The sequence below is a fragment of the Phalacrocorax aristotelis genome, chromosome 1 (assembly GCF_949628215.1).
Source record: "Phalacrocorax aristotelis chromosome 1, bGulAri2.1, whole genome shotgun sequence".
Classification (NCBI taxonomy): domain Eukaryota; kingdom Metazoa; phylum Chordata; class Aves; order Suliformes; family Phalacrocoracidae; genus Phalacrocorax; species Phalacrocorax aristotelis.
Window position 1 is genome coordinate 121,116,180 of NC_134276.1, and position 26,309 is coordinate 121,142,488.

At 44.7% G+C, this 26,309-nt stretch overlaps 1 protein-coding gene across 1 annotated transcript in view; it reads right to left on the bottom strand.

Moving 5' to 3' along the window:
- Positions 1-4,678: 4,678 nt before the first annotated feature.
- Positions 4,679-26,309, bottom strand: part of CD96 (CD96 molecule) — a 32,861-nt gene continuing 11,230 nt past the window's right edge. The window contains exons 5-16 of the mRNA XM_075103953.1: positions 25,933-26,155; positions 21,674-21,729; positions 18,969-19,059; positions 18,426-18,602; positions 17,152-17,205; positions 15,256-15,300; positions 14,283-14,357; positions 11,489-11,566; positions 9,509-9,589; positions 8,783-8,872; positions 7,561-7,684; positions 4,679-6,052 (exon numbers count right to left, since the gene is read on the bottom strand). Coding sequence (XP_074960054.1) covers positions 5,944-6,052; positions 7,561-7,684; positions 8,783-8,872; positions 9,509-9,589; positions 11,489-11,566; positions 14,283-14,357; positions 15,256-15,300; positions 17,152-17,205; positions 18,426-18,602; positions 18,969-19,059; positions 21,674-21,729; positions 25,933-26,155 — 1,203 coding nt within the window. The 3' untranslated portion in view covers positions 4,679-5,943. The remainder of the gene's footprint in view (positions 6,053-7,560; positions 7,685-8,782; positions 8,873-9,508; positions 9,590-11,488; positions 11,567-14,282; positions 14,358-15,255; positions 15,301-17,151; positions 17,206-18,425; positions 18,603-18,968; positions 19,060-21,673; positions 21,730-25,932; positions 26,156-26,309) is intronic.

Genomic DNA, 26,309 nt, shown 5'->3' on the forward strand with positions numbered 1-26,309 from the left:
CAGCCTCCCAAAAGTCTCTGACTCTTTGCCATCACTTTTTAATAGTCGTGGAGCACATGACAGCATCAGCGTACTCCAACGCTCCCACAGCACAATGACTTTTTCACTTGCTCACAGCTAGTTTCGGCATCCCCACGCTATGATGTGCAGCATGAGTACACCCTGGCTCTTGTGGTTAGGATGCTTTCTAGACCTGCAAGCAGCAAAGGACACTTAGACCATGCAGGACGCCAACAGCTCAAAACCAAAATGACGAGAGAATGAGGAGATGCATCCTTTCAGCACTGCAGGGTGAGACTTCAGCTGTGAGCATCGGGTGCAATGCACAGATACTTGCCAGCAGTAACTGCTAGAAGAATTTTCCTATGGTCCAAAAATCCTTCTCATGCTTTTCTTGAAAAGAAGAGCATTAAATTGCCCATTCCCTTCCCCAAAACCTCAACTTCTTTCCATCTCCGCAAAACTCTGTAATTTTGTTCTGTAATCAGTACCAAACCCTGCAATGGTGTCCATTAATTGCAGTGGCCAGAGGGAACCAATGCGCATTAATAATACAATTTTATTTTCCACAGACTAAACCCACAAAATATCTAGGGTCTCATCACTTGAGACTGTTCAAATGCTCCACTTCAAGCATGTGTTTAAGTGGCTGCAAAAATGAATGTCTAAGCAGGCTGGAAAAACATCATATTACTGACTTTTTTTTTTTTTTTTAATTCCATGTCAAGGTCAGTAGGTTGTTGGTTTTTTCCACGTTTCTGGAGTAGTCAAGTATGAATCACTCAGCAATGAGGATGGCCTCACTAAAACTTTACTATCCATTTTTCCCCACTGATTATACAGCCGTATTTATGCCTGATGTGGATTTACTGAAGGAGCTCAGCTAGTCCCTTGTGCCTCGGTGCAGAGTACAAGCCAATGTCATGGGCAGCCCAGACAACATAGCAGCTCAAATCCCAACCCCATACCCCCTAACCCTCCTATTTTCCAATACGTAGTAAAAAGATTAGCTGTGCGGATCAGGCTGATGCTATTTAAACACTAAGAGGCATATGGGCCTCGCTGGTAGCCAATTCCAAACACACAAATGTGTTTTATTTCGTTTTTAACACATGGCTCTCTGACTGCCATATACAGAATATAAACCCAGGACGATGAAGTTTTAAAAGTGCTTTAAAGCAACTGAAAACAAGTTGATAACATCAAGTGCTACCAGGAGTGTAGCCTCCTTCTCCTTACCGTGTTGGACACCCTAATAACACATGTCCCATTATTCAACAGGGCGCACTGCTACTGGTAAAAAGCTTTCAGTTAATGTTTTCAAAATCTTCCATTTCGGTCCAAAAATCTACTGTGCCATGTAAATTCCAAATCCTTACATGCAATTCATCAGCAGACAATAGATCAAATAAGTTATTGAAATGGCTTCTGTCTCATCCATGTGCTTTAAAGGTCACTTTGCTACTGATGAGGAGAAAACTGCAGGATTCACTCTCACAGAGAGAAGCTAACTGCTCAGCATTTCATGTAAGTATACTCAGACTCTTCCAAGCTGTTCATTACCATTTTTACCCTGACTGTAATGGAATTATTTAACATTTAAAACCATCAGGTACACTCAATCACAAAGCTCTGCAGCCATCACTGTGTTTAAAACGCCACTTCTTCAAGTGCAGTAGACCGAATAGCGCTGTTCATTCCCCATTTCACATTGAGTCAGAAAACCACCGCGCCTATCACAGAACTTTTTGCACTTCCTAAGTCCATTGCAAATACTTTGATGTCTGTCGTATAATATATCCTTTGTAATATTGGCTTCCCCCCCCCCCCCGTCCTAGCCTCGCTGTCAGTGCATATGATCAGTATGTCAGTGCAATGCATCAGTACGTTGCCTGCTACTCTCTCTTGCCTTTGCTCTTTTCTTTAGGTCAAGCCCTGGCATCTGCGAGTCACCTCTTTGACAATAGCAAGCTATTCGATACTTCATTTATACCACATGAGGGTGTTTCAAGCTGCGTAGGATGCCAGTGTTAATTTGGAAGTCCTCCTGTTTGGAAAGGAACCAAGGGGCGAACAGATCTCGTTTTTTCCACTGAATAAAAATCTTACCGGGGCAACCTGGTACAGGTGACTTTGAAAGGAAAGAGACAAAACGTTATACACTAGAAAACAGATGGAAGAGGAGTTTTAGAGACATAATCCGATGTTCTCTGAAATCAAATAATCTTTGCTGGGGGCTTCCCTGAGCTTTGTCTTGTCCTTAAGGAATCATTTTAAGTTTAATATGATTTTATATTATTTCTATTAAAATCTCCTTAGACAGGATTAAGGAATCATTATCCCCCTGCAGAGCTTTTTAGAAGCTTTCCTTGGCTTATTGCTCAAAGTTAATTGCAGAGTCAGAAAGAATTACCTACTAATATAAACAATAAATAAAACAAAATTTCTCCTTTGTATGCGGCTTCTTCCAGAGTTTTAGTGTACACGGAGCTTGCTAACGTTTGCCTGCTCTAACACCTGATGGCTTTAACTGCAACGAAGACTACGTAAGGTAACTAATGCCCCATTCTGGTTAGCAAGTATAACTGCTGTACAGGGCTTTTTACATAATTAAAATGAAGCCGGAGCACTTCACAAGGCTTTCAACACAGCTGCAATGAGGAAAACCTCTCCCTAGAAGAAGAAACTCTGTGGGTCCATAATAAGATGGGCTCTTTCCCCAGGAAATCCCAGGAAGCAAGCCTGTTATCAGCAGCTGTGAACTAATGAGTCCAGCTCTGGGTTTGCCAGCAGCCTGCGCTCCCCACAGCCTGCTCCCAGGCACCACCACGCTACCACCTGCGTTGCAACGCCTTGAGCACACCATGCAACCTCTAAGGGCGCTTCTTAAATAAAGATGTCACGCTTAAATAATCACAGGACCAAAAGGTGCCTTGTAAGAAAAGCCACTGCAGTGCTGTTTAAAAAACAGACGTGTGATTCAGAGCGAGGCAAAAGGTAATTTGGGATACAGGAACAGGCGTGCCAGTACCAGGGCATCCTGTAGGCTCAGAGCCGTCCCCGCTGCTGTCAGAGAGATGGAAGTTAGGCAGAGGCTGAGGACACCTGCCTGCCCCACGCACCCCACGGGCTCAGGGCTGGCAGCCTTTCCCCCGTCCCCGGTCAGCGCGGCCCAGCACCACCTGGGCGCAACAGGCAGGATCACAAACTGCGGAGTGCTGGGAAAAGTCACTCACTCCACTGAAGTCCCCAGGCCCTGCCGCTGACTTCAGCAGGCATGTTAATAGCTAAAACCAAATTTATTGCTTTTATCTCCCCCACCCCTCCCCGCCCCCCTGCCAATCCTGGACCAGTTGCTCTCTCCCCAGAAGCAGACGAAAACCACTTGTACATAAAACCACCTTGCTGCCTAGCTTTCCAGTGTGTTGCTTTTCCAGCTGCATAACATACGTGTTAACTAACATATACAGCAGACCCAGATAAATTCACGGTATTACATTTGTGCTACACGAGACCTCAGATTCTGAGCCGGGTCTGCTTTACAGGTTTCATCGTGTCATGGAGTTGCGTTTAGCAACTTAATGCTCGAGCTTCTTTTAAAAGAAATCTTTTCTAACCCCACGCAGCAAGCTTTGAACGCCTTACTCTTATAGAAAAACACGTATCTGGCACCCCATATGCATCTTCAAGCACCTGGTAACTTCAGCCCGGCCGGCCGGCTCCCGGGCGGGGCGGGGCGGGGCGGGGCCCCTCGCGCGCCGCCGGCTGCGGTGCTGCAGCGCCACCTGCTGGTCGGCGGCGGGAGCGCGGCTGCGGTGCCCGCCGGTATTTCCCCATGGCGGGGCGGTGTCCGTCTGTCTGAGGGAGACCCCCGCCCCGAGAGGCTGAAGGCGCTCTCAGCCAGGCGGGAGTCGCCCGGAGATCTTTCCCGTGCTGATGCAGCTGTGTGGGAGCGTCAGCATCAGCATCCCTCGGGGGCGGGTGGGTCAGGGAGCGGGACAGAGCTCCTGGTGGCTCTCCCTCCAGTCTGGCTCCGTCAGCAGGTAGCGGTGGAAATCACGCCAAGCCTGAATGCTTCTCAAGGCGACCTGCAAAACCTTAGCGTCGGAGGGACCATCGCAGACATGAAGCAACGGAGGGGATGAAGGCATCTGTGATAACGAAATAACCCCTCTTCGACAGGTACGCTACTGACAGTCATCCTCATCTAATACCAAAGAAGAAAGTCCTGTCTTTCTGCTTCCCTTGGAACATGACTATCCAGCTGGACTTTTTTTCTGATTTATTTTCCTGAAGAACAAAAAGCTGCCTTTTTTTGCAGTGACTGATAGTATGGCAAAAGTTAAACTACTTTGCTTCTATGAACCCATATGGACAAGAAACACTCAAATTAGTATTGAACCTTCTGTGCATGCAAGGTCTGTGTAGTTTTGTGAGAAGGAAAATGTTTTCTGTTGAGGACAGCAATTCCTCTGATGATGGATTTAGAACTGCTTGTGCTATAAGGTAAATAACAGTACCAAATACTTTAAAAAGGTCTGGCAAATCATTCTTTCCAGTAAGTCATTCATTCATCTAAAGTCCCAGGAAATACAGTGCTCTGAACCCTGATACTCATCGACCAGCATTTAGCAGTAAATAAGGCAAATGCCATTCCGAAATCAGAATACCAATTTTTAAGCTTGACATGATTGAATTTTAATTGATTTGCATTAATTACAGAAATACCATTGTGGTAACAATACATTTTCAAACAAGCTTGGAGGGACAGTTTCTTGGCTGGCTGAAGGTAATGTAAGACCACACTGCTGCCGACAGCAGTGCTCCTACTGCATCTCTTGCGCCTTGCGTTAGTGATCACACAGCTGCTGACCTGGCTTGAGAACTGTGCAGTGGGATGAGCTGATCCCACCCTCGGCATGGTCCTTTAATCACTAGTGTCAATGCGAAGACACACAGCCCAGGCAGGATAGGGCTAAGTCTGGACCATTCCTTCCACCAGCTTAAGCCACCTGGGAAAATACCCTTGAGGTCTTGAAAGATGTGGAGAGAGCAAATGACAGAAGCTCATTAAGAACAATGGGGAATAAAATTATTATATTCCTTTCTTTCTTCACATATACTGTAAATATAATTTCAGAAAAACAGACTCAAGACACTTTCTGTTATCTTTGGGGTTCCTTACTTACTTCAGTCCTTAAGCCTCTGGTCCACAGGTGGCTTGTAAATGAGCCCAAAGCTGACTCTTTCTCCTGACTTCACCAACAGTGGCTGGGTCTTCTTTACGAATGCTTCCACTGGGTCAGCACAGTGCCCTGTCATCTCACCAACACCCCACCACGATCCTGTGCTGCAACCCGGTGACAACAGATGCAGACTATTTTCTTTCCGTGTGAGGTGCTGATTATTTTTTGTTTAGTTTCACAGTGATAGAAAATCATATATTGGGTCATATTGGTCAATATGTTATAGTAAAAAATAATAATTGTAAGAATGGCTTATGGAGGCGTCAAAAATCTTGTGTTAAGCCAACATTTCCTGTGTAATTGTGATGTCCATACGGCAGAACCCAGAACCGTTGTCTTTATACACTTAGTAAAACAAAAAGCTGCAACTGCTCTTCAGGCAGGCTGGCGGAGTGATGTGTTAATCTGCTCCCATTAACAAGACAGGAAATTCCCAGGTGATCACCCAATTCAAATTAAGCACATGTAATCTCAAGGTGACAGGGATGCTCACAATGATGTTAACATAATGCATACATAGAGATAGTTGGGATGAAGTGTGTCCTCAGGAGTGCTCAGCTTCCAACATTAATGTCATTTAGGCACTCTGAATTTTAATATGGGTCATTAACACCAAACTCCTGTAATCACTGTTTTAAAGACAGAGTCTTTTAAGTGTGTCAGTCTTCTGCGCACTACACAAGGGGTGTAGGTAATGTTAGAGGTTTTCCAGTTCGTGGCAGGATGGGGGAGTCCCATCAGACTCCACCATGGAGAAGTACTTTACTGGAGGTGGCGGTGGCTTGAAAGACGGAGGTCTGTTCATACTGAAACAGAAGAGAGAAAAACACGCTGTCACGCACAAGCCGTATAAAAGACTATTGTAAAATATTCACAGGAGGAGGTAGATGGACACTAAATCATTATAAGAGCACCTGACATTTGCTCTTACATACTGCAACTTCCCTGTGTCTGTTCTACAGCCCCAGTGCACCTGCCGGGATTCATTCGGCTTTCTCAGCTCCCACCTCACAGTTTTACTTTATTCATGCTTCAGAAAAATCAGATCACGGTCCTGGTGAACCATTCAAACCCCTCACAGGGATCTTTTGTTCACACGGCTCTCTGAAGGTATATTTAAAGACTTGTAACTTTTTTTTGGTCACTTTATAGGCCAAGATAAAGAAAGGTCCCACTGCAAATCAGTGAAAATGATCAATCCCATTTTTACTTTTGATATACAGGATTTGCAGTCCTGTTTCAAATGGGTTTTCTAGAACCACATGATTGATGCTCACCATGATTTTTCAAACATTTTAGTAATGTGAGTAAGATTAAAACTAATTGTCTCTTAGATACTGTTTTCATCAGTGGATCTCCGAGTGCTTTAGTAGGGAATTAAACTTTGGTAATAATTACAAACTCGGTGCTTCTTTGACTGGGATTAAGTTTCAGGTAGTCTGCTTTCACATACATTACTCGCAACTCAAATAGTCTATATTGCCCTAGAAGTACAATTTCATTAACACATGTCCTCAAGTAACCATGCAACAAGAGAGAGCAAAAGCAGCTTGCAGGGAGGCTAATAGAAGTGGGGGGCTCTGGGGTTAAAAATTGACTTGTATTCTTCCCTCACACCCTGATGCTGTACCGCAGCTTTTTTTTAAAGTTTGTTGTATAGATAACACACAGAACAGATGAAAGGACTGAGAATGCTCCACATTTCATACCTCTGTACGAAAAAAACAGCATTAGCGATCCACATACTTAAAGGTCTTGTGCGCTATGGGTAGTCTCAAACGAAAATGCATAAATCCAATCAGGTGGGTTAGAGTTTGTGCTGTCCCCTTGTGCTGGTTTTGGCTGAGAAGGGGTTAATTCTCCTCAACGTGGGGGGGCGGCTACCTTTCCAGCTTCCCGCGCTCTGCCGTGTGGCGGGGGGGGGGGGGGGCTGGGAGGGGCGGGGCCATGGCGGGGACGGCTGACCCCGACTGGCCAATGGCAGGTTCATCCCATACCATGTGACACCATGGCCAGTATATTGAGGGGGGGCAGTTCGCGGCTCGGGAGCAGCGCGGCGGCGGCCCTTCGTTCCCCTTCCCCCTCCCCCGGGGCTTTGCGCCTCTCGTTGTTCTCCTTTACATTGCATTTCTGTTGTTTCTTTTAATTATTAAACTGTTCTTATCCCAACCCATGAGCGTTACCCTTCTGATTCTCTCCCCCATCTACCGGTGGGGGAGTGAGCGAGCGGCTGTGTGGGGCTGAGCTGCCGGCTAAACCACGACACCCCTGTGCCGTCCCTCTCACCCCTGGAGTTCCGCTCCAGAGTACTTACATCTCTTTCTGGTACTGACACCATTTCCTGATGCCTAAAGCTATTAGAACACTGCAGAAGAGGAGCAGGACGGCTACCACTGCTGGCCAGGGGAAACGATGGGCTTTCATGTTCCTCATGCCACCTGGAAGGGACATGCAAGACAGAGCTCAGTCGAACATCCTCTGGGAGGAGGAAAATCCGTGCTTGCTGCTCCCCACAGGCACAGTACTGGTGACAACCCAGGCCCAGATCAATAGCGGACTGTCAGGTTCCCAGGCTGAGGATCCCAAACTCTGAGTATTGCAGCCCTAATTTGTGGAATTAAACCACTTTTGTTCTGAGTGGGTTTGCAGGCTGATGTCAGCCACCCATTGGTTCACACACCAAGGTTACTCAGGCACAGCCCAGCAAGCATTTCATCCAAAACACATTGGTTTTCTCTGTTCCCCTGTGAGCTTCTCCAGGAAAAGGAAGTGTGTAGTGAGTGGTGCGACCCAGGTACAGCTGCCCACCCCAACCCTCCTTCCCACCAGCTTATTTTTCATGCTGCTGACACCAATCTCTGCCTAAATGTCTGTCCAAGGGTGCAGCTGCCTTTTGAAGGGGGCTTTCGCTGGTGGAGCACCGACCCCACCTCCCCACAGCTGCCTCTCCCCGCCACGGTGCTGGGATCCCCCCACTGTCCCCTCCTGCACAGCTACTCTCGGGGGTGCTGGTGGCTGAAAGAAGTGGCCTCGGGGTCCTCCTTCAGCCATCACAGAGGATGCAGCAGTGGGCTGGGTGCTAGAGAGAGCTGGAGCACAAGTGTCACTGAGCAATACAGCCCCAGTGTCACCTCCTGTTGTGCTGGCATCACGACCCTTTGCAAGGCTGGTCCTGCTGGCACATCACCCAGCCTGGGTCTTAGCCACAGTGGCAGCCAGTGCCATGGCTGGGCACCAAGACTACCACACTGTATGAGCCATGAGTGGCCCCTGGGGTGTGTGAGCGGCCAGATTTTGCTACTGGATGAAAACATACACTGGGGTGTTGCTTGCCAAGGCAAGGAGAAGGAAGGAATACCAACAGCCTGTGACAACTGATGGTGCAGGGATGTAGCTGCCATGGCCTATGTTCCTTTTCCCTTTTTTGAAATTCCTTGGCCAGATTTACATGATGCTCCAGGTTTTGTGCTTCTCCACTTTTCTTTTTTACTGCAACAGCACACCGAAAGAAGGGGATTTGTAGGATGATGTCTTACCAGTACTATTGAGCAGACTGCTGGTAGTAAAGAAATCTTTCACCTTGGTAACTGAAATTGGCTGGTCTGTGATGCTGAAGGACAGGTTACCTAAAAGGATATGGGCACAGAACATTTTTTAGTAACTTATTTGGGTGTTTTTTTTTTAATGAAGGTGATGTTTAGAAGCCACCGTTATTCACCTTGCTGAGGACTGGAAATCAAATTCCAGAATCCAGGTGTCAGACTTCACTGGGGGGACCCCTATGTTTTTGGCCTACAACCCAGTGTTAGACAAAAAATATGCTTTTATCAAATTAGAAAATATTAGAAGAAAGAAAGACTATTAGAAAACACCTATTAAGATGTTCCAGCAAGCCAGCACTGAGCTGCACAGCTGTGTGGGAGAACGATAAGCTTTTCGCCTCTTTGACAGTAATGAAAAAGCTAAAGATATTAAGTGGCTTACCAGCAACACAAAGAGTCTGCCTCTGCTGTGAAAGAGTGAAACCTCTGTCTCCTCTGTCAAGCACTGTGTCTGAACCACAAAAATCATCTTTCATCTGTTTGTAGACAGATATTTTCCCTTTCCTAATGCGGCTAAGCTACCCACATTTGAGATCAGTGCTGCCTAAGGATACATTCCTGTTTTTTCTAGCCATCTCTGTGTTCATGTGTTCCAAAAGAATAGCTAAAATATGTGACTAGACAAGTGCACAGCTTTTCCAGAGCTGACACGGCACTTACGATGCACCAGGGTTGTGTTCTCAGAGGAGCGCGTGGCATTCCTAAGGCTTTGTGGGGATTTGGTGGTGGAATCATTCAAATCTGGACAAAAAGAAATAAATATCCTTCAATTATCTTAAAAGCCTGTACATGACTGCTTCATTAGGTTTAACTGTGGCTATTTTATACCCTTCTCTTTTCTCTGATGCAAACAACAAATGAAATAACAGATACCTGAAAGTCTCTAGTATAAGTGCTGATTTATAAGTCCAAGAAAAAAAATCTATTGTTTAAATGGTGTAAATGAGGAACCGGACAGAGCTAGGAATATCTCTTTCTCATGAGATGCTGGTTCTGAATGAAATTGACCACTCGAGCCTGTATGTGTGTGTATATATATGTATGTATGTATGTATTAAAAAGCTCTACCAAAATCAGTCCAATTTTAGGGCACTCCAAAAATTGACTAGAGTTTTGGACATTAATTCAATTAAGTTCTTCTTTTCTCCTTGTTTATTAGGTGTTTGATTTTATGGGGATAAGCATGGTAGACCTGGCATTTTAAAAAGTTACATTAAAAAAAAGGACATACACTTAGAGATCCCATAACACCAACATACAGCATGCCGATGAGCATTAATTATTGTTATTTACATAATGTTATTCACATAACGGCTTGTGTTAGAACCTCAGAGGATTGAGCTGATAATGGTAATCCCTGTTGTACGAGCCCAATGGCCCTGGGAGGGCACAGGGAAACACATCAGTATGCCTCAGTGGGCGCACTGGTGCCCGTGCGCTCTGAAATTGCCCTCAGTTATAGCCGCCCGACTAAGGACCCTTGAAGGCTGTACCTCAGCTGGTGGCCAGGTGGGCATGGCTGTAGGGAAGCCAATGACTGGTGCATTGCACGGTACTTCCTGCAAATTATAGTGTAATTCAGAATGCTTTTAGCAAAAATTGTAACTAGCAAGCTGCACAAGAGCAGGCTTGTGAAGCTTTAGAAGCTGTCACAGGGTTTTGGTCAAATCATGTGGTTGTGGGTTATACGCTGGTAAATAAGCATCCAAGTGCTGTCAAAAATATATTCAGAAAATGGAAAGAGGCTGCTATGTTCGCGCTTCAGCCAAAAGACAACTGCCATACAAATGCAAAAGTGCATTGACAGGTCCTGCCTGTTCCAAAAGCACAAAGGCAAACCAAGGTGTTAAAAAAGAAAACCACTTCTGGCTTTCTGCTGCTGTGCAGAGATTTTTCTGAAGGGAAAGGTTCATGAAAAAATGTCCACCCCTAGGTTGTTTCTTTTTTTTTTTTTTATTGATTTATTGATTTTCAGTGAGGCTGCCTTTCAATGTTCTATTAGCCAGCCTTTATTGCCTCACATTATCTCATGATTTCATTGCTGCTCTGTGATTTTATTTAGCTTCTCCAGTAATTTATTTAATCTATAAATTCTCCTTGGTATACACTACATTTGCCTAGCAACTATCTCAATTTTAATATTATTGAATTAAACACGTCTAATAAAACCAGGATACTTAAATGCTTTTTGTTGCTCCTTTGCCATTGCAAATCCTTGATGGCTCGGAAAACTCAAGTCTTTATCCTCTAACTCAGTGCAACTCAGCAGGGGTGTTGCTTCTGTGAGGTACAGAAAAGCTGGTACAGATTATACCACCCGACTTTTGGCCTCTGCTCGGACACAACTTTTCCATGTTTAGTAATAATTTTTGCATGGCGATGTGATGACTATCAACTAGCAGCTGAAAATAATCACCGCAGAGCCAATGTTCTTGGCAAAGGCATCACAAACTGAGGACCACGTAGAGCCAAGTACCTGCTGCTGTACTTTTTGCAAGATACTCCAGATCCCTGTGGAATTGCAACCCAACACTTGCTAAACTGGTGCCACATCTGCAGCACCTGCATTTAGCTACATTTAGCTGCATAACTCCCCTGTTAACAGTCCTATGAAGCAAAGAAGATGCATCATCTACTCACACAGTGTTGTCAAACTCTCGTTGAATGCTGTGGGGCTGGCATAGCTTTTTGGCTCTGCAGTAGAAATCAGTGCTCCTGCTGAAAAACACACAACGTTGTAAAAATTGCTGTAGAGTACCCTATCGCTTGTTCTTCATTTTTCATTCTTTCTTCCCTGTCTCCTGACTAAAGAGGTCAAAGAGCTGTAACCTACTACTTGAAATGCTGGCTTCCCTCTGACAAGCACTACAAAATCCTGTGTCTAGTCTGTCACAAGCTAGAAACCCAAGAGGAGTTTGGTGAGACGGATAAATAAACTTTGAGAAAACATATGGGGCATTTAAGCATGCATTTTTGGATTTCAGCTGAGTTTCAGCTGAAACTCAGTAGTTCTGAGTACACTGGCTTGTTTCGACCTGAAGTCAATAGAGTGCGATGAACAAATGTACGTAAATGAGAATTTAGGCAGAGTTCCACCAGCTCCAGTGAGATGAAACTGTTTTCCCAGCTAGCAAAGAGTTTTGAAGAAGTTAGTGCACAGGAGTCACACCTGCAATGCCTGGTGCCAAATAACAATTTATTCAACATTTTCCTTTAAACTTTTTTGAAGTGCTAAGTATTCTAGATCAGAACTAGCTATTTATCTGATATTCAAACACAGACAGATGGTGGTTAGCAAGTAGACGTCAATTTTCCCAAGAGGTCTATTTCACATTTACAAAAAAGGAGTCCATCTTTCCTAACACCTGTCTCATTTTTGGAAAAGTACCATTAAGCCATCTGAACAAACCTGAGAAGGTGAAATGCAGCTGTAACCCAGCTCTCAAAGCCTGAGCATCACTGGGCTCAGGGATGAAGCTATTGTGGAAGCTAAGCAAGACCAGGCTGCAGTTTTTAACAGCCTCAGTTTTGCCTCCCCTCCTCCTTCTCCTGTCTGTATCTGTGCACTCTTCCTTCTTATCAATTCCCAGCTGTCCCTTGGATTTTCATTAAAAACTTGCAAAATAACAGGAACCGAATCAAATCCCTTTATACAATGGCAGACTTGGACTTGGCATCCTGACTTGGCTGCAGCCCAAAAGGTCTACTCAAGAAGCTGATGGTGGCACCAGTGTGGGAACCAGCAGTGAGCCGGAGAGGAAAAGCACTAACCTATGGTTGGCACACCATGATTGCCACACGTCAGGGGCACTGGTTAAAAGGCAGAAGTTTCCTGGGCTATTTACAGAAGAGAAATGGCTCAGCTCCAGCTTACATTATGACTTTGACCTCATACCTCCTCAACCAGTGAAGATGTATAATCCAGCAAGCAGAATCCTCTCTGTTCACATTGTGTATTTATAGCCTTCGTGGTGAAATTGTTTAAGACGCAAGGGCTTTCAGTCCATTTGGGCAAGTGCTTTGCTGCCCCACTGCAGCCAGTCTGGGCAAGTGTCTCTGCTTTGGGGGTGGGGAAGGCAGCATGAGAAGCAGCAAACTTCAATTTCAGTGCCACTGCAATCTGTGTTCCCTCCATGGCACATCTTGGTCTAGCCTCTTCATGCCCCAAGGTTTTATATTAAGTGCTCTGGTAGGGCAGGACGAAGCCTTGTGTTCAGCGTCTTCCTCCAGTATTAACCCCACACCCCCCATCTCATTACTCGCACATCTCTGGGTAAATACTGCTATAGCATTGTATAGGTTACGTGAAGTGAAGATTGCAGGATTGAATTATACAACGTAAGGGGGATGTTCAATCCCTCATAGGCTCATGAAAGTTAATCTGTTGCAATCGATTTTTTTTTCTGTTTGGGAGAACAAAGTTGCTGCAAATACCAAGGGCCAAATCCACTCCTGCCAGCTGCTGCCTTGATGGTGGATCATTTCCAAGCCAAAGCTTTGGTGCTGCTACGGAAGGGATTTGCAAGGTGTTTGACAGTGACTTGCCATGTTGCCTCTTCCTTGTGTTGCCTGTGCTGCCATTTTGCACAGGCTGTTTTCTCTCTGAAATAGGAGGGTGTACCACGCCTGTGTTTATTCAGGCCGCGTGGCAGTGAGGGCACACCTTGCTGCTGGTAAGGGCAGCCCAGCGCCCTTCTAACTGCTGCCTAAAACCTACCAGTCCTACAGGGATCAACAGCTGGTCTTCAAAATGGAAAGAGGCTTAAAAAAAAAAAAAAGTGTTTGCAGATTGGCTGTGCTGTGAGAAAATGCATTCTGCTGGGACTGGTGGGCATAACCCTTTATTTTGGGATCAGAAGGCTTCACCTGCTCTTGATTCAGGCTGCTGCCATGCTGTCAAGTGCATGCCAGCTGCTGATACACGTATTTCTCCCCAGGGAAGTGATGGTAAACCCTTCCAAGTGAGTCACCCTGCCCTCCACTGGCCTCAGTGTCACCAGCCCAGAGAAGAAATCACTGAGTTGACTCATCTGCTGGAAATGTTTTATTTATAGGCGCTTTGTATTTGTGATCCTGAGCTCCAATGTTTGCGTTGCACTTTTTCTGGATCTAATGTCATTCTATTTTTGTATGATATTGAATTAAAGAGATAAAAGGAATAAATATAGTAAAAATTTACACTCGATGTCTATTGACTTGTTGAAATTAATGCATATATCCTGAATGGAGCATTAAAAAAGATGAAATCAAGACAGCATTTTCTCATATATTTATATTCAAGCTGTGGACTTCCTAGGGCATTATGCACTAGGAAAAGGGCTTCAGTGGACATTAAATTGTTTGCTACAAAAAATTCAAGACGGTTGCTGTGCTTATGTATCCTTCTCCTACATTCTTGAAGCAATAGAGAAAACATTTTGGCTAAATTGATTACCTTGTGTTGTAGAAGCAGAAGCCACACTTGCTTGACTTGTGAAATCTAGAGAGGCCAAAGATGTCGACTGATGCTCTAAAGACAAACAGATTACATGGTATCACATTTAGTCACTAGGGTCTTTCTAAAATAATATCAGTAAATCATAAAACAGCCTGGATCAAAGAACTTGCAGTAGCTGTTGGGTTAACACGGACTCTGCAGCAGAAATCCCACTGTCAGAGTTAAGGTTAAATGCTCAAAACACATTCCACAAATTCAAGGGGCAATCAGAGACAGTTGACTTTATTAGTGCAGACCCTTTCACATGGGCTAGTTTTGTGCATTTTTTATTTACATTTTTATACACAGGGTTCAATTTAACTGCTGTGGGGTGGAATATGCGCCTGATGGTGGTGCTTCCCCGCCTTGCCAGAACTGGTTCTGACAACGTGCGGCAGCCATATAAGCCCAGGATCCCAAAACTCTTGTGCGTTTTCCTCTCAATTGCTGAAGATAGTTTTATATAGTTATCCATATGCATGCTCTGGTAAAGCAGTGGTATTTATCGTATATCATTAATGAATGGGAATGATGTGCTATTGGGTCAAGGAAAAGTGGTGGTTTTAACTTTTCTATCTCATGCACCTCGCTGTCATAATAGGACAAATTTATTCAAAGTTGTATAGGGTTTTTTATTCCATTTTATAAAAAGGCATAAGAATAATATGTGATATTCAGGATGCCATTTTACATGCTGTCCAAACATGACAGTTTTAGCAGGATTTGTGTCAGATCTCTTCTTAGGTAACTTCATAGCTTGCAAATTCCCATCCAGCAGCACACAGGTACCACCCATACCAGAGTGCACTGACCTTTCCCTAGCTTGTCTCTGGCTCTATGTACATGACATTTAAGCACAGGTCAAGCAGAGATCATACCTCTACTGACTGAGTAATAAAGAAGGCTTGCTTTCATTTTTTTACCCCCTTACCTGAGGTAGTCATGAGACCCACTGGAAGTGCTGAATTTCCAAGGTCTGTAACAAATCAAAGCAAATACTTTTACTCAGGCTGAGAAAGATGTTTATTCTGCTTTAGAAAAGTGGGTCATTCAAGGATTCAAGAGTGAGAGAGAGTGCATCACACTTAATTTCCAAATAATCTTCCAATGCACAATCCAACCAAGCAGTCCAGCAAGAAACAAGAAGTACCTGAGGTAACTGTGCTGTGAAATCCCTAGGAAAACAAAGATTTGGGGGAGAAAGCTTTGGAGCCCCTGGCACCTCCAGTCTGCACTTCAACTCAGAAAGCGGAAGTGAGTTACATGGTTTTATCCCGTACAAACAGAGGCACCACACTGGCACGCAGGTTGAAATAACATGTATGACCCAGTGATGGCACCTGCATAACTCCATCCGTGATGCATTTCAGAGACTGCAACCCTGTCAGGAAATTTCAGGGACACTTTGCACTGAAAAGTGCTCGCCAAATCCTCAAAGAAGGGGAGAGAGAGAGATTTATTCCGTGTAATTAAAGGACTGTTAATCAGCCAGCCAAGCACAGCAGAGACACCATCCTGCCCAAGCAGCATTTACATCCTAAGTAGGAGTTGTCTCACTCTTTTTTTTGCCTAGGAGGTGAGCAAAGTACCCCCTGAGTAGGTTAGGAGGAAGGAATAAATCTCCCCCCAAGGGCTCCATGAAGGAGGTGAACCATGAAAGCTCACACACCCCATTAGAAAAACATATCTGGGAAGGCAGCCCAAGTATGTCTGTGTGGTCAGGCATGTTGGGAGGGTGTTAAACAGGAAGTCACCCTCTGCGGACAGGACCTTAGCATGAGAAGATAGTCATCAACTCTCCAGCTGGTTTATTTGCAAGCTTTTGTACCTTCTTTGACTGTTTTGAGAACTGCTTTTCCATTTCCACTTCATTTTAGCCTCACCTGTGCTAACAGGGATTTCATAGTAGCTGGCTGACATAAGAGTCTCCCTTACCCAAAGATGCAACTTGGGTAGTGGGGCACCACAAGGTGTGCCCAGCTCCCAGTATGTTACTGCAGAGTGCGCAAGGTGAAGCAGGGTGGTGGCCTGATGCAAGCTGCAGGGACTGCTTTGAAAGATCACTTTGCAGAGGCCAGTGGAGGATGAAGTCTCTCTTTCAGGGACCCCTGGTGCCTGGGATGGCTTTATGGTGTCCAAGAGGGTACTGGCTGAACACCCAGGGTCTGCTGTAACCTGTACTTACAGAAGCAAGCTTACACAGAAAACCACACGCCTTTCCACACTGTTTGTCTACAGCATGTCTCTGATGCACTCACGTAACCCACCGCTGAAATGCAGCTGCCTCCTGTGCAGAGCAGAGCAAGCCGCCCCAGGAGAGGCGTCACCAAAGGGCTTCAGCTGAGGCGTGGAGGGAATGATTTATCTGTCTGCAATAAGCCGATAATAAGACAAGCTTGCAGGGACAGAGCACGGATTTACCAAATTTACACAAATTAAGAAACATCCCATCAGTTCTTTAATTAGGCAAAAGTGTTGAGGATCTTGGCTGTGTACTTAAGCAGAAGGTAGAACCATTACTAGGGCTGTTATTTTTAATTATCAGTTCAGTGTTGAAAGAGCTATATTCAAATGCCAGCTGAAGCATCAGAAATAACATTAAGTGCCCCTCAAGGCTGGAGTTTAATTATTCCTGGGCTTAATTACGATAGATTACATCACCAAAATATCTGTTGGTTGTATTTTCTATAAAGCTATAGCTGCAGAAAGGGGTACCTTACTACCCATCCAGAAACAAGTTTGCAAAACGATTTCTTCAACAGCTTTAGGAATTTATAAACGCACCTCTAACATAACCTAAGTTATTTCATTCTCTAATTTATCCTACCTTCTGAAGCCATGGTGGTAAAAGCTTCGGATGAGGCTTCATTAGACTTATTGCCTGTGAGGAAAAAAAATAAGAAAGATGAAAGCAGTTCTTAAAAGTAGTTAGGCTTTTGTATAAAGGCTGAAAATTTAGTTTTGGGTTTGTGTCATACTGTGCATTAGTATGGCACCTTCACAGAACATAGCTAAGAATTAATTTAATTCTTTCCTTTCTGTCACATCTAAATACATTAAGATTTTTATACAGAGTGGATCTATCTTAGCGTTAGTATACCCTACAGGCAAGAATGCAGGCTTCTTTAACTGGCGGCTCTCCGATTTAAATACATTTCTACAAAACTGCAATTTGGGTGAAATGAGTAATTTTGGAGAAAAATGATTGTTTACCTCCCTTCCCTCTGAAGATGTATTTCCAGGGGAGTAAGTTCTGGCTTTTGATGCAGTCTTTCTTTGTGGAAAAACATACCGACAAGTGTATCCACAGTCACAAGTGAACACAGCTGAGCTGCAAGTAGTCACTACGGTACATGATGTGCTCGTGGAGGTTGCTAAGGGGCAGCAGTTCAGCTGTACTATTTTTTCAGCAAGGAGTAGGAAAAAAAAGTGTAACTGTGCATTTGCACCTGAAGACGAGGCATGCACGAGTGGGTGCTACAGGAAATCAGTCTGTCCTTCTCACCAGCCACCCTGCATTCTCAGAAATGCCATAAACCTCTGGACTGCCACATCTGCGGCTTTCACCAACTGCTTGAGACAGTATTTCCCCACACTTCTCTAATCATAGCTAATTCTTATAGTACAGGTCATAGGGGAGGTTCTCCATTGCCCAGAACAACTCAAGTTATTTAGGGGCCTTTTGCAGGTTTCACTGAAGATGTACAACATATCCCTGATTCTGTGGGTTTGATCTTCCAGAGAGCTTTATTGCACACATGCAGACTTTCTGCCAGGAATGCTTAGTGAGAAACACATGATTATAATAGCTCCCTGGTGCCATGTGGCTAAGCTAGTGTATTTTTGGGTATGGGAGCTGCAGCAAAATACTGCCTAAACAAGCATCTTCTGTTTGTGCAGGAGTTTCTTAGCTCATTTAGAGTCTTGAGCAAAGACTTGAGCTAAAAAACCTACCAGAAAGTTCAAGCTGTGTGAAGAACTTGTGTTAAAAAACCTTTCGTACACTTGGCATTTCTTCACTATTTTAAATAACACAGAATATGTATGTACAATGTTCTTGACATTTACGTTTCAGATGCATCCTATCTATGAAAAACCTACCGAGAGAAACAAGTATTTCTTCTGATGAAATATTCCGTGTTTCATTCCCGATAAAAGAAAACAGAGACACACAGGAGAACGTCTTATGTGTCTGGTTGGTCCCTTGTATCATCAGTGTTGATCTCAGCTGATAGAAACCTTCACTGTCTTGTGAGTCTTCTTGTTCGATGGAAATTTCTTGTGGAAAGAAAAAGAGAAAATCTGCAAGACACTCTCATTACACTCCAACTATAAATCAGAGCTGTGCAAAATACTGGTATTAAAAAGCAAGCTCATATGGCTGCAGGTTTCTTTGCTGAGACACTATCAAAGAATTGTCAAGAACATCACAGTTATGCCAAGCCATTGTTCCCATCACTGGCAATTGCAGGGGCAATGGTCACAGCTGTTCACCAGCTGTTCCATTTGAGGCGGTCTGATCCTCCCCTTCACCTTCAGGGACACCTTACAGGCTACCCAGAGTAGGAGTGTATAAGCAACCATTGTTTTTCTTGGAAACCGCTTCTAGAGCTGGGCCATCGTCCTATTGACAGGTTGCATTACCTCCAGGCTGCTCCGTCAGGCTTGCTCTGTCCACGTACCACAGGAGGCTTGGTTTGGGAAATGCCTTCTTCACGACGCAGCTCACATTAGGCTACGGAGCAGTAAAAGCCAGTTGTTAGCCTCTGGCATTTCTCACCCAGCTGCTGGCTTCCAAAATCCCTTACAGACAGAGCTTATTTACTCACCACCATGCTTGGGAAGGAAACACTCGCTGCTTCTTTCCTGCATTTCTCCCCTCTAACACCCCACCCGCCCTTTTCTGGTTGGAGACACTGTTGAATGAGAGCCCAGGGACGCTCCCATCACCCTGGGCCAGGTGTGGGGAGATGGGGCTCCAACACCCTCCAAGTCCTGTGCTGTGGCCGGAGAGACGTAAGGTGACCTTCCACACACTCCTGTCCCCAGCCCAGTGCCTTGGGAGAGGCTCCAACATGGAGAAACACTGGCATTGGTAATGGGCACCGGTGTGAGAGGGGAGAGTAAGACACCTGATTGTCATGTAAATCCTTCCTTTGTTAGGCAGATGAGGAGGCAAAACCCACAAAAAGACTGCCTAGCCTAGCACAATGATGTGTTGAATATACAAAATTAGCTACCTTTGTAGAGGGTATCATATGTAAGAGGTTTCCAGAAGTCACAAGGAATTGCACACTTCAGATGCAGCAGCCCTGGCTATATGTCAATTGCTCTGAAAGTCAGTATTTGTGCTCAACTTAACTACTCATCAAGCATTAGACAGGCAGCACTGGAGGGATCTCAAAAACCATAGAGTCATAGAATCATTAAGGTTGGAAAAAACCTCTAGGATCATCAAGTCCAACAGTCAACCCAACACTCCATGTCTCCTAAACCATGCCCTGACGTGCCACATAAACATGTCTTTTAAATACTTCCAGGGATGGCAACTCTACCACCTCCCTGGGTAGCCTGTTCCAATGTCTGACCACTCTCTCAGTAAAGAAATTGTTCCTAATATTCAATCTATCCCTCCCCTGATGCAGCTTGAAGCCATTTCCTCTCGTCCTTTTGCTAGTGACCTGGGAGAAGAGACCAACACCGACCTCAAGGCTGCTTGAAGGGTTGGGCACTAGCAGAGCGGGAGATCTCATGCTGCCTGGATGTTCCCCATTACATTTACTTAGCAACTCATGCAATTAAGAGAAATTGCCTTGTCTGTTTAAAGAAAGAAAAAAAAAAAAAAGAAAAAAAAAGCATGTGCTACTCACTCAGCACAAAGCCCTCTTGTTCCTACTTTTGAAGAAAGCGGTTCACACATTTAGTTGAAAGCAAGCTGGATGCACTGCAGCCAGCAGAAGTCAATCACTCAGTATGAAGACTGAAACTACTCAGCTGAAATGCTTTCCTTGCCATGGTAAATAACCTCTGAACTCGTAGTGTAATTGCTTTCCTCCTCTTTTCATTATTCCCTTAGTTTTCAGCCACTTTTAGTTCATAATATTTTTATAAATGCTTCCTATGAAGAAATACAAATCTGACATCCAAAGTAGATTTAAGCCCTGCAAGAAAGGGTGGAAAAGAGAAGGAAAGGAGTTGGTTTTCTTTGGAGGTAAAGAATGGACAGAGGCTCTTGGAAGAGTTTCTATTGCCCAGTCCCATGACAGCAGCACCTCTTGCTCTGTGCAGACAAAAGCCTGCAATATCCAACACCACACCTGGAAACTTATACTGGAAATATACAGGAAAATTATACTGGTTTTGCAGAACAAACTGACTCATGTTTTGTCTGACAACAGGTGGATATGGTTAGTACAAGGTTCTGCCTGCCCACAAGCGCTGTTTCCAAGGAAAACTTTCTTAATCTTGGATGCTTGCACCTGGATGGATGCAACGGGAAGCAAAGTGTCAGAGCTAGTTGCCAGAGTGGCTTGCTAGTCAGACATATGGGCCACAAATATGTTTTATGCCAAGTACAGCCAGTGCAGTACAGAAGACTTTCCCTTTAGGTTTTGCCATTGCCAAGCAAGTGATAAAACAAAGGCCCCAAAACACATGTGTAAGGGCTCAGCTCTAAATAGGGGCCCTCAGACTTAGATCCAGTCCCTCCATTGGCATCTGATTCTCCAGCTGAGTTCTGCTGGGAGCATGACACATTACGCCTGACAAGATCATCATCTTTCCATCAGCACACTAGACCGTGTAGGTGCCCCAAGCACTGCTCCCACAGCACCTGCTCTTCCCTGTACCCAGGGGGCTTGTGTGGCAGGCGGGGGCTGCCGTTGCCTACCCCCTCGGAGCAGCATCCTGGGTAGTGGGTGGCCTTCTTTGGAGAGGGATTTTATACAGTGTGGAGAGGACAGCTCGAGGCTGCTGTGCGGTAGCCAGCAGATGGGGAGGGAAACGGAGCATCCCACCCCCCTGCAACACCACCAACTCCTCACAGCCTCTTGACCCTGTCCTGGAGCCTTCCCTAGGGCTAACACAAAAACAGATCTTGCCCACACCATGGAGAAGCCCTTATCTAGCTCCAGTTTGTGCTCACTGAATCAGCTAGCTGCTGCAGGTATGGGAATCCCTCAGAAGAAAGGGTATGAATGGCTGACATTAACTCATTGAGTCACTTGTCAGCCTGTAAGCTTGGTCACATTGGAGGTCCCACCTATGCCTGATTCAGCTTAGCCTGCCTGGCCTTGCTGCAGTGCACAGTAATGGTCATGGGCATTACTCTTCACTCCAAAATCACTCACCTTCTGCGACGTGCCAGCTGAGCCCTCCTGCAGGCTAACAGAGATCTCAGGGTAGGCTGGAAAGCAAACAGAAACGTATTAGTGAAATGGTTACTGAAGGTCACAGTAAGAGCTTCTAATGAGACTTAACAGCCCTGTTTCATAAAAAGAGTGAAAATTAAATCCTACATCCACCCCCACACCTATCAAGATAAAAGCTTGCACAGCTTCAATTTGAGGTCAAGGAAGTGGTTTACAAGCATGTATCAGCAGCTACTAGCACAAGATCCATGATGTATTTCACCGCCTAAATCACTCTTGAGTGGCTCTGCTGGAGAAGCGAGCTCAAACCATCCTGCAGTCATGGCTTGAGCAGCAGACCCACCCTTCCCAGGCCTGCTGAAATAAAACACTCCCCAGTTGTTGGTTCCTCTGGGTGTTTGCGAAAGTCATCTGCAAAGGCTTTCGTCATCGCAAAAAATGTTGATTCATTTTGTGTACCAACTATCCACATGCTGTTGCCTGGACAGACAGCATCACACCACGGACACTTCCTGCCTTGCCGAGAAGCCCAGAGCTCGCCTTCACATGAGAGCAGTGGGTCTCCGATGACCACATCCACAAGAGATGGAAAAAGTGTTTTCGTTTGTTTTCACAGCATTTTAGTTCTTGGTGAGGCTGACTGTATAGATAAAAGCTATCAGGTATCGTAAGCCTCTCTAAGTTGGCATTTTTAAATTAGGCATTGGGATCACTGGTTTGCCGTAATACGAACTGACTTGATAAGTGAGGACTGTTGAAACTGTGCTAATATGTGCAAATCTCAAAAGCCTTGGACAAAATGTGCTTCTGGCCCTTTCTGAGCCTTAAAACTGGACTGGAAACAAGTGCAGCCCCTGAATTACTTAGGAGATCCATAATTCTTTCTCTCTCCAACTAACGCCTCACTTAAATCTCTCCCATTAAGATAATTTTCTTCCCCCCCCCCTTTTTTTTCCCCCTAACCCAGTTAATTGATATAGAGTCACCTCAGTTCATTACATTCCCCTCTGAGGTGAGCTACTGAAGTTTCCCCATTGTTTTATATAGTGAATCCACCGAAGACTTCCCCACCTTCTTTTTTTTTTAATTTCTGTTTTTCTGTGTAGTATTACTGACAGATTATGCCTGGGAGTGACTTATATTTAATTATCATGGCTTTATGGTTTTCAGGACTTAGGGTACTTCTTGGGTGGAACTTCCTTTTTTTTTGTGTGTGTGCGTGCATGTGTATTCTTCCTATCAGAAAATGAATGTCTTAAGATTTCATCCTTGTTTCTGCCTTGCCAAAACTGTACAGATGGTAGTAGGGCTAGCAGAAGATGTCCGCACTTTTCCATATGTAAAACACAGTCTGGTAAACTGGATCTTCTAATTGCAGCTAAAAGTTAGGAGACTAAATAACATCTAGTCTAATGCCTGCTCTTCCTTTTTTTTATGAGAACGGGTATGCTTTTCCACAGCTGTATTGGATGCTGTCCTTTACTTTCTCTAAGACATATTTACTGGAAAACTATTCAGGCAGGCAGCTCTCAAGCACAGCTCTGAATGATCTAATAGATCATTTCCATTTAACATCTCATCCCTGTTAACAGTTTGACATTCATTTGTCTTGCTGGGATATTTACCAATGTTTTGGGTCTAGCAGAAATTCAATATTTAGTATAGTAGTTTCTGCTACTGAGCTTTTACTCTTATAAAAAGAGAAATCAATATTTGGCAAAGTTAGAATTGAAAAGACCATATATTTTCTTAGAAAATTGTATCTAAAAGGACTCTGCTCTAGAAAAGAAATATATCAAAGCATTTCAGTCCAAAAGTACCCTCTTAAAAAAAGCCCTCTTGACTGAATGTCTGGTTTTACTCCACCTATCAAGACTCTCAACTTCATTAAGAGACTTGTTCATGCCTTCCCCATCCTCTCCCACCCAGCTCTACATCATACTCAGGCCACCTAAAGCATCTGTGGGGAAGTGTGACTGCTGCCCCTCAGGCTTGGGCTGTCTCTGCTGTATTTAGTTAGACCTGAGGCATTTGTCAGAGAGATCCTGCACAAGGAGCTTTCCCCAGGTGACAGTACCTTCCTCTCCTCTTGCCCGTTACAGCACTGTGGTACATTAGCTGCTTGCCCTCCACGCCCTTCTTTCATACCACCCAACCTGTGGCATTCAATTCTGCAAGTTTTTGAGTGACAGGGGCGGATGTGGCTTGCTGAGATGGGAAAATCTCCCCAGGTTTCAGCTGGTCTTGGTTCCCTAGCTGCATCCTTTCTAATGGGCAGGATGACAGATATAACCAATATAATGTGTTGTTGATGTTGTATATGCTTACTATCATGCTTTAGATCCTGCCCTGGCAATTTGAGGAGGGGTCTACCTGCTAGGACATAAATGTTCATTTCTTCATTCCCTGGTTAGCTTTGGCACAAGGAACAAGAGATGTCCTGTCATCTGAAGTGACTGTTTGTCTGTCCCCAAATGTCAACTGGAGATTGCTGGATTATTCTGGCCACTGTCTCTGCCAGCTCCTGCCCTGCCAGTGCATGACCATGTGGGCTGGCACAGGGGTGGCTCAGGACCCTCTGCTCTCACGCTGCAGCAGGAGGAGAGACCAAGAGAGGTAAACAGAGAAAAGCTGGTAGGAGGCAATCATAAACAGTGTAACTTCAGTGAATGGTAACAGAAAAGAGTGAGACGGCATGCAAAATAGTTATTTTACCTCCAAAATATCAGATGTGAAAGGGCTAAGAGCACAAAAATGCACTTCCTCCAATATCTGGACTCGATTGGCCAGAGGACTGAAAGACCTTCCTCAGCACCCACCACAAATGAGCTCTCAGGGAGCCCCTCCACCTAACACTGCCCTCAGGACACCTGTGAGAGAGACTGATGGCACAGCAGCTTGGTCCAAAGCCAGACGGCACTTACTGGGAGCACCACAGGCTGTTCACCACCAAGGGCCGTGGTTGATTTCTCTTGTTTGCCTCTCCCCCCGTTGCACTAACATGCTGATGTGGGTGCATGCACGTGACACAGTAATTCAGAGAATAAGCCAAATAAAGCAACCTCTTAGGCTAACAGATACACAAACCAAGGCAAGAGCATCAGCAGGGATGAAGGGAAGGAACAATGCAAATACGTTAGTATACTTGAACGATTACCCAGGTAACACTGTAGCTATTTGACAAATGTTGATTTTTAAAAGTGAAGCCCATGTCTGAGTCATGCAAACACAAAAGGAAATTTTAGATCATTAACTCCTATTTTTATTTCTCTTGCATCAGCCCCCAGACACAGGTTTTGCGTTTGTTTGGTTTTTTTTTTCCCCTGCTGCCTGTTGAATCTTTCTTTACATTCAGAGCATCATCCTCACATGGCCATGCTGTCCCCAAGCCGTGGGTTTCCTCAGGCAAGCAGCTACAGTCAAGGGATGGTTGACAGACCCACTGTTTCACACCCATTCATTTTAGGAGTGTTGGAATTATGTTTTCCATACCGACTGCTCTATAAGCAGAAAATACAGCCTGGTCTTCAGTGGGCAGCATTGCTCTGATTATGTTGTATCTACGTGATGGTAGAGTAGTTCCTAAGTCACTAAAAAGGGAACAGAGCAAGTAACTAAAGATGGGGAAGGCTTCCAGCATGAAATGCCAGCCCATGTGTTTGCGGTACCTGGGCTCTGCCACTCCTGACCAATTTGAGACACCTAGCCAGGACCTCATTTTCAGGCCAGAGCCTTCGGCAGAAGCTGAGCATCACATGCCTTTGAGGATGCAAATTTGCAACAATGATAGTTTCAAACTGCTTTAGTTGATCACTAAATTTTGGCCATAATTTCCTAACCACAGGCAGCATAGTAGTTCTGTAACTGAGGCACGGAAATCTTGATGACCAAGGTGCTTACCTGTAACCTGCAAAAAATGTCAACATAAGCTTATATTTTAGGGTGAGATAGTGACAATGTGCATGTCAGTGGTGTTGATATATATGCAATAGATCTAGTATTTTTGATACCAGAAATTGAAGGAATGGTCTCAAATTCTTCCTAAGAACTATGGGGTTATTTGTTAACATTTTAACTCTTTGCAGCTGAAAAAAAACCCAAAGCAATGTAAATATAAATATATGTGTATATATATATAAATATATAAACCCAGTGTATTTCAAAAGCTACTGCCTTCAGAGCCAGATGGGAATGTTATCTTTTCAAGTGCAAGTGGGCAGTTGGCATAAGCCCCTTACCAAATACTCTCACGGTGGTGCTGCTCTTCTGGACTCTCTCCGGGTGGTACACCACGTGGCAGGAAAACACCCTGCCATCATCCATGATTTTGGTGGGGAAAATCTTTAGAGTGTTATTCATACTCAGAAGGACTCTTTGCCTGTAGAGCACGCTGCTGTTCCTGTACACTGTCGGACAGGAGGGCTCCTTGGTCACAAGCTCCTCTTTCCTGCCATTTTCCCCCTGTGAAAAAAGCAACCCACACAATGTGTGAAGACCTGACACACCCCCAAAATATTTTTCTAGACCCGCTCTATTCCCATTATGAAAACCTTCCCTCACACCCCTAGCATCGCCTAGTAGTAAGTGGATATTTTCAACATCTGATTTTTTCCAT